The sequence below is a fragment of the Orbicella franksi genome, chromosome 2 (genome assembly GCF_964199315.1).
Source record: "Orbicella franksi chromosome 2, jaOrbFran1.1, whole genome shotgun sequence".
Lineage (NCBI taxonomy): Eukaryota > Metazoa > Cnidaria > Anthozoa > Scleractinia > Merulinidae > Orbicella > Orbicella franksi.
In genome coordinates, this window is record NC_138146.1 from 34089273 (window position 1) to 34102796 (window position 13524).

At 38.8% G+C, this 13524-nt stretch overlaps 1 protein-coding gene across 1 annotated transcript; it reads left to right on the forward strand.

Annotated features, from left to right (window-relative positions):
* The first annotated feature begins 1279 nt into the window (after nt 1-1279).
* On the forward strand, nt 1280-11618 carry LOC145479490 (uncharacterized). Its single transcript, XM_081457871.1, has 2 exons — nt 1280-1489; nt 10458-11618. The coding sequence occupies exons 1-2, from the start codon at nt 1438-1440 to the stop codon at nt 10796-10798; spliced, it is 393 nt and encodes a 130-aa protein (XP_081313997.1). The 5' UTR covers nt 1280-1437; the 3' UTR covers nt 10799-11618.
* The last annotated feature ends 1906 nt before the right edge of the window (nt 11619-13524 follow it).

Genomic DNA, 13524 nt, shown 5'->3' on the forward strand with positions numbered 1-13524 from the left:
TCGCTTGTTTTCCGCTATGTGAATAGGCGGTAATTTCCTACTACCAAATATCAAAGTCATTGCCCACAAAGTAGGACATTTGATATTGGTGACTCTTACATGAAGGTGGCACTATTGCGCATGCTCGGTGTGACCAAAATTCAAGGCAGCTCGTCCAAAAGGAGAATCGCGACCACCAAAGAGTTTTATTGACGAAGTTGAACAACCAAATCCTTGTGCTATGAAGATAAAAAGCCAAAAAAGGAAAATAACCTCTATGATATTGAAGTGACCGAGGTGGACAAGCACAAAAAATGCACAAAGATACATTTTGTCAGCTAAGGAAATGAATTTGATGAGTGGCGTGATTTCGAAATCGACAGTGAGCAGTTACCATTTGTCCGTCTCGAAAAAATTTATGTTCCAGACGAAGAATCGTTAGAAGACAGAAAGCAAATGTTTCACGGCAATTTATATAGAGCGATTAAGCGAAAACTGTGGTCTGGCAGCAAAGAAGGGCCAGGACGGCTGGAGTTCAGGATAGAATAAGAATTGCCAGTAGAACAGGATGTGTTTGACACTGGACTTGGTCAGGCACAGGGTCCGAAATTGCGCTTTCCTGGTCGCCAATGCGACTAAAAATTTTGCACTGGCGACCAGAATTTCTCAGCTGGTCGCCAGCGGGCGATTAACTATTTCAAGCCACGATAATTACACAAACTTAAGTTTTCAGCCAAATCGATTAAAATAAAATTCAAAGCCGCCCGCCAATTGGTCACTTACTTTTTACCTTTCCGATGCTTTTGAAGTATAAAACCGATTTTCCTGTTATTGTAACTCTACCACAAGGTTCCACAGCTACGATCAGTGCGAAGCTTCGCCGCCATGTTTTTCCAGCGGTTTCCCATAACATACGTATTGCGGGCGCAGAAGACCACGTGCGTTCTTTCGCCATGAATATTTATTCAGGCGATGTGGTGTCCAAAGACTGATGTCCTGAACTCTTTCTGTAATTTATTACAAAGTAGAGACGGACTGGAACAACTTTTTCTGTAATGTCGTTGAGCCCGAAGTACGCCACACTGAACAGCGGTATGCACCACTAAAATGTGTACTAGACGTATGCCGCACGATAACTAACAGACTCGATGTCCGGAATTTCTGGCCATGCTGTATGGCAAATGTCGCAATGACTTTGATATGATGACTCTCGCACCCCTGAATAGTTCCTGTGGCAAGAGCAAGCACCGGATCATGCTTGCCTTTGTTCCGCTATGTGTATAGGCGGTAATCATCCTGCTTCCAATGGCTTTGTGCCCTGTCAACCAATCATAGTTAACCAAAAGAAATACATAAATACATTTACAAGTAGCTAGTAAATGTATTGGGAGTTGTCTGTTCATCTTGATACACTGAGCCAATTCTCATTAGCAACGAGGGAATCGAGGAACCACAATCATGGGCCGCTTTTTGCTGACAGTCGCTGTTTTTCTTGTGCTAGTAGCAGCAGGTGAGTAGTAATGTTGTCAGGATTCTTCAGCTGAGTGACTAGTCTTCTATGAATTGATCATGAATCTTATCGTAAGTTTGTCGAAGACCCTTGGACCTGGAAAAGCTCGTCAAAAAGCTTTCTTCTCGTAATGCCTTAATTATTCCAACTATAATCTTACATTATTTCAGATAAAGCAGGAACCGGTTAACTTTCATGACACGAAAACTTTAGTGGTGCAATCACCAAGAATATGTTATTTTACGTTTGCAAATGATTTGGCAATGAATTGCTTTAATGATCAGTCAACAAACTAATTCGCCCGGATATCGCATGTCGTGTACTCTTTGTATCCACTAAGAATTTCTCTTGCCTGAGTCAAGATCGACATTATTGCCTGCTGCAAAATACTGCCCAAAAATTCTGTCGCATTTCAAACGTCTGCTTCATTGGTGCGTAGTCAATGAAGAATAGAGAGTTCTAGCTTCGTTACTAAACAGAAATTGGCGCCAAATCATGAAAGCTACATCTCATTTTCTTGTATGCTTTAGAATTTATTGAACAACCAAAGGAGGATATCACTACCAAATGATCACCGTTGAGATAGTAATGTCTAACATAAACTTGACGTACACGATGTAAATAACTTATGTAAATGAGTTGGTGGGAAAAAATAAGCAAAATTGTTCCCAGCAGATCTGTTTGATGTTTGCCATATTTTAAGAAAGGTGAACTGTCTTTCCGGTCTCCAAAGAGGGCCTTACCCAATACTGTTGAACACAGAAAAAAGCACTGATTTAACCATAACCTGTGAAGTCCTGAAAGTTAGCGTAGTAGCTTTCATTTAGTTCAGACGATGGCTTCAATGTCGGCGAGTGTGATAGAAAAGAGTCAATTTGTAAATTGATAACTGTTCACGTCCTTGCCGTAAAAAGTAGCGAAAGGTAGCCAAAACGCATAGGATTTGAACCAAATCTTTCCGCTATCCAATTAAGAGCATATATTGCTGCTAAGCAGCAGACGTGGGTTAAATCCTGGTGGAAAACCGTGTGTTTTGATATTTTTCGCTGCCTTTCACTACATTTTACAGCATAAACATCAACAACTATGAATTCACACTTAACAAATAAATATCTTACCAGTTTTTACAGAAGAAATGCATAACCGATCAAAAATCATAAAATCTGCCTCCAGCCGTGAGGGGTAATGACTTAAATTACTCCGCCATCGCAGACAGCGAAAGTAAGGTTACAAGAACATTATTAAACAAACTTCTGCATATAAAAGAGTCCATTTGAAATGTTATCGTCACTATGATAGAAACGCGATTTTATTTGCTAAATGAAGTCGTATTTCCGAATCGTGGCCATTTTCTCATAGATAATACAATCAAACCAAGTGAAGCGAACCCCTCAGGTTCTATTATTGAATTGATTATTTGAATATTGAACCCGCTTGTCGTTTCAAGGATGCAATAATGAGTTGATTATTGGAAAACTGGATTCACTAGTCGTTCCAAGAATACGGCTAATGGGTTTAATGTTCAAAAAAATCAATTTACTATTAATTTTTGAAAAGGCTAATGAGTTCACTGATTCAAATAGTCAATTCATTATTGCATTCTTGAAACGACTAGCGGGTTCAATATTCAAATAATCAGTTCATTAATGTAATCTTGAGGGGTACGTTTCACTTGGTTTGACTGTAATTATATTCCTTTGATAATCAAATGTCCAGGTCTGTAGTTGTTGCGCCGACATTTTGAACTCGGATTATTGCAATAAAGTTCAGACAAGAAATGCCTTGTTGCTGTTCAAAGATCGTCACTTAATTCAAGGTAAACTGTTTATGACAAATACATTCAATCGCGTGAGAGAGAAACAAACAGGTCACGCTCGGATTGCGGAGAAGCATCGTTGGTGTTTCAAGCGTGAAAGTCAAAAAAACCGTAACAACAACAACATCCAACCATTTTATTTTGCTTAATACAGAGAATATCATATAGCAAAAGTATACATTAAACTTAAATAAGCAAAAAACTACTCAAAATAGTAAGAACAAAACGAGCTGAGTGGTTACAAGAATTTTTACGCTTTAAATCGGTTGTAGGAAAAATAAAGAAAAGAAGAGGTAGAAAGAAAAAAATATATATATAGATATAAATATAAAGAGAAATATAAGTAGTAACACTACCAGTTACAGACAGAGCATTGTTTAATTAAGAGCGATAGTAACGTAAAGAAAAATACTAACCCAGCATTAAGCATAAGAACTTAGAAATTGCTTAGTCAAGGTTTTTTTAAACGCAGAGATAAACTTTTTATCTCTTCATCCAAATTGCTCCGGATAGAAGGACCAGAGAAATGTACATTGAATTTACCATAATTAGTTCTAACCTGATCGATATAATATGAACACTTTGATTTGATTTTGACATGTCGATGATCTTTGGCAGCCGCCCGATGATCCGTAGGCTATCTGATTTTAAGCTTCCGCTACTCGGAAAGGAACTCTTGCCGTCAGAGTCCATTAAAGATCTTGGTGTAACATTCGACCCCACTCTGTCATTTGACAATCACATTTTAGCGACAGTTTCATCCTGTATGAGTAAATTAGCCCAGATTGATCGAGCAAAGCACGCATTTAACTCCGGCCTATTAGTGACTATCATCAACGCGCTCGTTTTCAGTAAGTTGTACTATTGCTCTACTGTATGGTCCAGTACCACTGCTTGTAATGTACAAAAACTTCAACTCGTTCAGAACTTCGCTGCTCGGATAATTAGTGGTACATATAAAGCATATAACTCCATCACTCAAGAATTTGAGGTGGCTTCCCGTAAAAAAAGCAGCTTTACCTCCGAGACGCTGTTTCCGCTTTTAAGTGCATGACGTGCTGCGCCCCGACCTATCTGACATCACAATTTGTCAAAAGGCAACAAATATAAAGCAGAACCACAAGAAACTCACAACAACTGAATATTCCCCTGTGCAAAACCACTGCTGGTGAGAGATCTTTTTATTACAGAATAGTAAAACTATGGAACTCTTTAGACAAAGACTTAAAACTATGCGAGAGTCATGCAAATTTTAAGAAAACTCTGAAGACAAAGCTTCTCAGCGAGTTCTTAAATTAAATTTTTCTTATTTCTTTTATTTTTCTTCCTTTCTATTTTTTTTAAATATAATTAGTGTACTTCATACATAATATATAACAAGTGTACTTTGTACTTATCTCACCTTATGTATTATATTGTTCACTGAAAAACCTTTTAAGGAGTGTACAATAAAATTTTATCCTTATCCGTAGCCACCAATCAGATGCGCGATAAATTCGCATTAACGGTGTCTCCATCAGTCGCAAAACCCCACTTCGATCGTTTTTCCTTCCAAAAAATGGCCGTTACCCTGTAGTTTTATAATTACCAATTTAACCTGTTCTATTTGTGTAAGCAAACTAGAAATTCGAGGGACTTTAAATGACGTGTGGAATTGCATGCGCGAAATTGCGGCCTAAGGCTACAAAATCAGACAGCTCTTCTATATTCAACTTCATCCGTTGCTATATTTGGCTAAAAATTAGCTCCAAACTAAAAAGATCAATCTCCATAGAAAGTGAGAAGGTTTAAAAATAAAAAAAACGAGGGTAAGGAGCAAAATAAATAAAGAGCAGAATATTGTTTTTTGTAAACAATATGCAACTACAATACAGTACATTATTGTCCAACTGCAGCGAATACCGTCCAAATATCGCGCGAAACGAGTAAAATATAAATATGTCATTGCCGGCTGGGAGGTCAGTATAGTGAAAAACTGTGACCGAGGTCTTGAAAATGCTGCCCGAGGTCACAGTTTTTCGCTATACGGACCGACCCTAAGCCGGTAAATAACATGTTTATTTATTTTTTTCCTGCAGTAAATTGGCTTTACAGATTACAAATGGGTTTGTTTACCAACTGTTGTCATTGAATCGGCTTGCGCGCCGTCTACTAACGATTTGTACAACATCTCGGCAACGAGCGAGTAACTCAGATAGTAGACAAAGAAAGATGTATTAAAGAACAGATTTTTTTCGAACTACTTTAGGTTGTAGTTGCATTTATTTCACCAGTTAAGTTCTCCTAAATTGTTTTTGCGGTGTGAAATTCCGTGCGAAGTTTGAAGTTTTACCACAAAAATAATTTCTCTCAATCGTTGCTTTTAAAATTACTTGAAATCAGACTTTTCTATCGTAACTTGCATAGCAGAAAGCGAGGAAATTCGTTAAGTGCATTCCATGGAAATTCTCCTAAATACAGGAACGATCAGAGAGGTAAACTCGACTGAAATTGACTCAAATTTTACGGCGAGAGAAACACAGGATTACGCGCTATTACAGCGCCAAGCTACAAACAACCAAGCAAACTCTAACAACTTCAAAACACTCATGTGAATTTACTTACAGTGACTTTCCTTGCCATTTTAAAGTGAACAGAGATAAACTTGCGTTGACTAATCGTCGATGAAGGTGTAAAAAAGGCAAAAGATTGACGATTACCGCTAACTTTTAGGAGCGAAATTTAGGCAGCGAAGAAAACATCCGGCCCGTGGGCCGTATCGTAAAAATCTGGACCGGTCACGTGCTTATGATTAGCCAATCAAATTCGAGGATTTAGGAATCCGGCCCGCTCAGATGCTTGAGAAAAAACATAAACAGAGATATTGTACAGTTATTTGCACAGTAGAAAACCTGTTTGCCGTACAGGTCGGCGCGCTCATGCAAAACTATCACACTCTTTCTCTTCCACTGATAAATTTATTGACTATAGCAACTGGATAATAAATCTCTTATTAGATGTTTTGATATGTAGTATCGCTGTATATTTTTACTCGTTGTCTGTATTTTGACTCGCCCTGTGGGCTCGTCAAAATACGGCACATCTCGTAAAACTATATTGAGGATATTACAAGGTGGCGAGAAGATATGAATTTTATGTTCTCGTGGCAAGAACAATATCTTACTCATTCGCTGCGCTCACTCGTGAGATCCTGTTGTTGTCACGAGAACATAAAATTTATATATCTTCGAGCTAACGTGTAATGTTCTTTTTATTATATAGGCGTACCGATGACGGCGTTTTTGACGATTTTCCGAAGATTTCCGACCACTTTTCGAAGATTTCCCGAAGGTTCTCCAAAACTTGTTCGAAGGTCACACGAACGTTGCCGAACATTTTCCAAACGTTTCCGAAGATTAACGAAGATTGCCGAAGACTTTCGAGGAAGACCTGAAGATGTTTTGATGATACACCAACGAATTTAAGAACAATTTAAGAGACAAACCTGATATCAGTGAAATCATCGATATCTTCACTAGTGAGGATATGGAATATACGCCACTCGAGTCCCGGATGTGGTTTCGTATGAATTTTACGAGTGGTGTATTTTCCAGTGCGACACTCGTTTCTATATAATAAACAGCGATACTACATATCGAAATATCTAATTAACAAATAAAGAAGCCTCGACTGTGCTCTGTTCTGTTGTAAAGCACGCAGGAAGCGGTAGAACACGAAAGAAGTGCTCTGTTCTGTTGTAAAGCACGGAGGAAGCGGTAGAGCACGAAAGAAGTGTTTTCCCCACTTCTTGAGTGCTCTACCGCTTCCTAAGTGCTTTACAACAGAACAGAGCACAGTCGAGGCTTCTTTATTTGTTTTATGATAAAGAATCCAATAATTTCCCCACGCATTTGGAAGAATTTTCAAACCAAACTTTATTTTCCAAACGAACAGAAGTGGCGTCAACCGTGCACTGTTCTCTGATAAAGTACGCTAAAATAAGCCAATCACAATCCTTGTTAGAATTGTTCAAATAATTTGATTGGCTAACGAAGCGACAGCTGTCAATCACAAACTGGACTTCGGCTAAGCTCTCAGTTTCGAGTAGTTTGGGCGGCTTTTGAGAGAGGAACGATGCCTTCGAAGTTGGCTTTTAAGTTAATTTTTAAATACGGATCTAAAGGCAGGTGAAGGTTTATAGTCCAGAGGAACCCGCTCGTATTGTGGCCCATGGAAACGTGCACTTTTCCAGTGGAAATTACGAAACACGGAGCTCAAAGCTTGCGGATGAAAATGCGAAATGCCGAGTTGAATTTGAAAGGAGCTACAGTTATTTATGGCTTGTAGCCGCATGCAGCAAGACTGCCTGAACTAGCGTAAAAGTTAGAAAGACTAAACGGCTCCCACTGGTTCTACTCCGAGCACAGAACAGAATATCAGAGCAAGCTTTGCACTGACCACTCGTCGGTTCACTTCGCTGAGATGACCGGAGAACGAGTGTTACTACACTGCATGGAAGTGTTGTTTGAGCAATTGAGCATTTTTACAAAAATGAAGTTTCTCATCATAAACAGAGACAGTTCAATTGTTGTTTTCTATCATTGTTTTACTTCTTAAGTATAATTTCTGCCTTCGTAACAAATATAATGTCTTTTATCGAAGCACTGTTTGGGTTGAGAGTTTGTTTATTTCGTTACGTGTTTTGTCGGCGGGAATCTAGCAAAACTTGTTATTTTAGTACAGTTTTAACACTACTGTTGCTAACAATGGTCTCTGTGAGCCATATTTACTACAGACAAATAGCTCGTTTACACTGCGTTTGTCTGAATCACAGGGGATGTTTAATTTGGGGCAAATTTGTCAAAATTCCGACGCAAAAATTTGAAAGCCAACTTACAGTCATCAACCCGAGCTCTGTTCTCTGATAAAGCACGCACTTTCAGCCAATCAGAGCGCGCGTTATATGGGAACTATTTTATAATAAGATATATATATATATAATCGTTACCAGAACTCTCAGGCCAACAAAGGTGTCACAGCGTCAGGAGGATCAGTGAAGATTCCCAGTCCAAACCTCGCAGCAAAAGCGAACGTAGACAACTCTGAGGAGATCGATAAGCTTCTAATTACAAAAGAGGCTTATTGGAGTGCTCAGCTGTTCTCTTTGGCACCCCATGGCTTAAATAAAAGAAAGGAATTTCATTCGAAAAATAGAATTTGTTATAATTAATTAAATCCTCTCCTGTATTGTACGTTATTGATTGATCGTTCAAAGGCCCTTTTCTTGGATTTTGTCAGCCGTTTAGGTGTTGATTAGACTCAAGGGCCCTGTCAAGGGATCTTATTATGATAAATATTATTTAAGGGCCCCTCCAGGGATTTTGTTGCTAATTTGCCCTTTCAGGCTCCAAAGGCCTCGTTTTGGGATTTTGTTACAGTTGATGTTTTCAGTTATACGTAGGGGAGGGTTTTACTTTTTCCCATGCTTGCCGCGTTGCCTCTTCGGTTATTTTATTTGTTTTAGCCAGTTTGGTCTTTTAGTTTTTAGCTTTTATCTCTCAGACTCTGCCGATTATTTTCATAATAGTTTGTTTTTGACTTATTCAATATTTTTGCGCTTTGTTGATTTTGTTTTTTGTTCTTCGTTAATTAACACCACTTCTTGCTCTTTCACGTGATTTTGTACTTTTATTAATTTTCACTTGTAATTACGTAGTCACTAGCACCTTAATCTTATTTAAAGCTCGTTTTTATTCAAAAGTTGTAATAACTGAAGAAGGTCTCTGACCGAAACGTTTTTTATTAAATTTTTAAGTCTTTTTTACGTCAGAAGTTGTCCGTCCTCACAATTTCTCAAGTCGCACTTTAGAAAACTAGGCTTCACACCTGATGCCAAAGTATATTACTTGAAGCAAAAGCCATCAAACATTTCTCACAGTAAAATCAATCATGCATATCACAAATGCGATTGTTTGGCAGTAAAATCGTGAGGCCTTTGTAATGAATGAGAGTTTTTTGCAGTTCCTTTAATTTATCTTTTCTTTTAACTCCTTTAACTTTACAAAAAATCCATATAGGTGCTTTGCTTCTATTATAAACGAGTACATAGCAGCAACACAAAGGAACAAACTACACCACATGAATTTCTCTAGAATAGCTCAACAACACGGTTTTCGGCAAAGAAATTACTGTAACGCTTAAGTTAGCCAAGACATGGATCCGCTATGGAAAATGAATTTTCGAGTGACTCGTCCAATGTTCGAAAAAGTTGTTCGGGTACAAAGAAGTAACCCTGTTGAAACTTGAAACAGTGGCTGCTTTGCAGTTTGCAGAATCGCATTTGGTGTCGGATGATATGAAAAGCGATGGATCAAGCTGTCTATGAAAATGAAATTCAAGCAAGTTGTTCGTCTGTCCGTTAATCAGATTTGTAGCACCGCTGCACATCGCTTTCAGTTGGCTTCCATTTCCTATTGGTCAGTTGTGTTCTCAAGTGTGGTGTAGACCATACTTGGCGGCGAGATTCGGCTTCTTTCAACTTCGTTTCCTCGGCTACTAAGTGAAGATGAAGTAATGGCAGAGTTCTATGTATTTTCCGAGAACGTGAACCACTAGGGCTAATTGTTCATACTGTCATGTGGAATTGAATCCCAGTATGTGCTGAGATATTTGAATAAATTCCATCGTTTTAGTCACAAACAATGCTCTCATTATGATACGAAACGTTAGTGGCTAAAATCTTCAAATAGTTAAATAAAGAGTAATATAGACACTTAAAAACTTGCGACTGAGTTCAGGGATTTTTCACGTAGAAGGACTTGTAACTCATCACTTAGACGTCAACATTGATGGTTCATTTAAGTGTAATCAGATTGGTATTCTTTTAGTATTCATTAGTCTCGTTGTACTATTCTCTAACATCAACACTTTTTCAATCTAATCTCAGTTCAACTTTTTCGTCAGGATTTTCCAAATCGAAATCATACAAACTTTTCTTGCAGCAGTAGCTGACAGAATATCGGAACATCGAGCTGAGAAAGATAAGTAACTTTAAGTCCACACTCACTAGCTTTTAATAGTAGACACTGAGGCGTACATCAGCCGGGAATAACACTTTATTAAAGTGTCAATGTGTTTTAAAAGTGTTTTCTTGTTCCTCTTCTTCCTGATCAGTGGTGACTTTGGAGTGTTATCAATGCAGTGGCAGTGAAGATGACTGTAAAAAGAGCACTCTGCAAGGCAACAAGGACACGTATTTGATAACGTGCCCCTTTGGAGCAGACAAGTGCATAAGAACTTTTCTCAAGAAAGATAACTCGACCGCAGTGTTGAACGACTGCACTAATCAGTTGGGCTGTGATTTGGCGCAAGCAGTTTGTGACAACTACGCTGACGACATAACTTGCAAAGTTGGCTGCTGTGACGAGGATGCATGCAACGTGGGCTCACATGTCTCTTTCAACGTCATCCTGTTGACTGTATGCTCCGCCCTGGGCCTGGCACTACTGATGTGAGCCGCGGACCAAGCCTTTTTGCTGCTTGATGTATTCACTGCCTTATTACATATATAGATTGCCATATTCGAACAAGAATTAAGGACAGCCAGTATTACTCATTGCACTTCTTAGTTGTTATAGAAGAACTGCATTTTGTTCGACAAAAAATTTCAGTCAAGGAAAGTTGTTACTAGAAAACATTTTTTTTTGTAGCTTTAAGGTCATTTCAATTTGTAACTTTATACAATTTCATTAAACATTTTCTTAAACTGAACATTTGTGTTAGCGTTTTCACTGAAAGAAGGTGGGCTATGCATACTTCGTAGAGGCTCCGATTGTGAGAGATTTACAAAAGAAGAGCCTTTTCAAAAGCTATACTGACCGGTGTTTGATGGCCCGTTTATGAAATGTCAGTCCTGATCCATGGTTACCTTTCAGCACTTGGGTGGTACCAGGAGCCATAATCGGGGACAGAGACCGTAAGCGCGCGCCATTTCAAGTATTGGGGTTGTCCCCATGATATGGGACAATAATTAATTCTATTTTTAGAACAGATTGCGCCCTCGCCTGCAGCACACGCGCGTACATGCTACGAGGATTTTTGCGGATATCGCGCGGGGGAAATGGCGTCCGAAATTCCCGACATTTTTCATGTTTTTGGCCCACAACTCAACGCGTTTACGTCTGTTGGAATTTTGCTTAATTAAGTATTTTCGTCGTAAGTTGCTCCAGTGTGAGCGATAGGGGTTGACACATTATGCCGGCATAATTTCGAGCATAATACTATATGTGGAGCATCGAGCATAATGCCGACATAATAGTGCATTTTGCCGGCATAATAGTGCTTTTTGGGGGGCATAATAGTGCCATTTTGCAACATAACAGTTATTTCCTTTTTTAGAGCTACTATTGTCCATTTATTAAGTTAAAACTACAAAATTTCAAGCTATTTTAATGTTCTACATGGTTTCCATTACTATTATCGCACTTCACGGGGGTCCCGGAAAAAATTTTTACGGCACAATTATGACTCACCGGGGTCCGGGAAAAAAATTTTTACGGCATAATTATAACTCACCGGGGTCCGGGAAAAAAATTTTGCGGCATAATTACGATCACAATAGTTACAGTCGAGCATAATTTGGAGCATAATAGTCCGTTTTGGGGGCAGTGCCAAAAAGCATAATGCTCGATTTTAGGAGCATAATGTGTCAACCCCTAGTGAGCGAAGTAAGACAGTGTCGAATTTAGTTATGTTCCGCTTCAAGCTTATATATATCCCTGATCAAGTTGTGTTCCGACGGATGCTTCTTTTACATGAGCTGTACATTACCCCACTTTAAATTTCACCTATGTTGAAGACTAACAGCTTTTACATTACACAGCGAAAAACTAGCTGGATATATTCAGATATAGCAGAGCTTCAGGACTTCATAGTTTCCTAGCTCCTCTTACCACACGCTTGCGAGAAATTTGCCTGTCTATCGCGACCGAAAAGTAAAACAAAATAATTGCTATTTTGAGTTTCGTCTGAATTGTAAGCAACGCTTGATGTTTCATCAAGGCCCAATAACTTTACGTCCGTAGATACTGCTCAGTCTTATTTGCGTAAAAATCCAGTAAAGTCTCTGTTATCGATGAATGAGAGCGCCCGCCGATGCGTGTTTTGTACAATCAGTAAACATGACAAATTGTACTTCCGCCGCACTTTCGTGTGAAAGCGTACATCGAACTCAAACAATAACTTTATAGTTTTTAAATATGTTTAAGACTGATAAATGTTTGAGAACATATTAAAAGCTTAGCTGAAAATATGTGAATAAAGCAGAAATAATCAGCAAAGTTACGATGACGCTTTCTTTAATCAACTTCGAATAACGATTTCGATTTTGTTGATCGAGTTATCAAAACTCCTTGCCTATTTTCATTTTCGAAGTGTAAAACTTCACTATGCTTATGTTGAAGAAACACACGATGTTAGTAGCCTTTTTTGCGTTCGTGAAATTTGTTGCAGCATCTCAGCACAAACGATAACGAAAGAAATCTTTGTCAAGATTTGTTGACAATTGAAAACACCGAGTCGTACTTGAAAGTGCACGAGCTGCACTATGCAAATGAGCTAATTGTACGCGTCAGACTTTCCTTTCAAAAACTTTTGCAAACTCACCAAACAAGCAGAAACAATAAGAAACCATCAAAGCAGATTTTGGTTATGATTAACCATTGTCTGAGAAACTCACAAATTAACTCGATACCAGAGTAGAGAGTTTTCTTGCTATATTCTTAAGTCAGAACAAACGCAAAAACATACACGTAAGCTTACAACTAGCGCGAGCAGATCTTATTATTCATTCCCAGCGCGAGATTGAAGTCTTGTTTTCGACCCAGGAAAAACCCACCTTTTCCGTTAGCTCAGAGCATAAAACTACATATAAGCGCCCTGGTTCGTATTCCCTGTCTTATTCCCTGCCATCGCTGTGAAAAATACGCAAGATAATCTCTCAACTCTCACCATTTGATCACGCTACGTGACAACAACCACGCGAGAGCCCCCGACATGTACGTGGATCCGCGCCGGATATATGACGTCAGGATGGCGCAATTTGTTCTAAAAATAGAAAAATTGTCCCATATCATAGGTGCGCGCGGATCCTAAGACTTACGGTCTCCGTCCCCGATTATGGCTCCTGGTGGTACCCATCTATACACGTACGTAGAGAGGGTCACAAAGGGATTTAAGTGTC

Coding starts and splice junctions, on each gene's coding strand:
- LOC145479490 (XM_081457871.1), top strand. CDS start 1,438: ATGGGCCGCTTTTTGCTGACAGTCGCTGTTTTTCTTGTGCTAGTAGCA. Junction 1,490..10,457: donor TCTTGTGCTAGTAGCAGCAG/GTGAGTAGTAAT, acceptor CTTCCTGATCAG/TGGTGACTTTGGAGTGTTAT.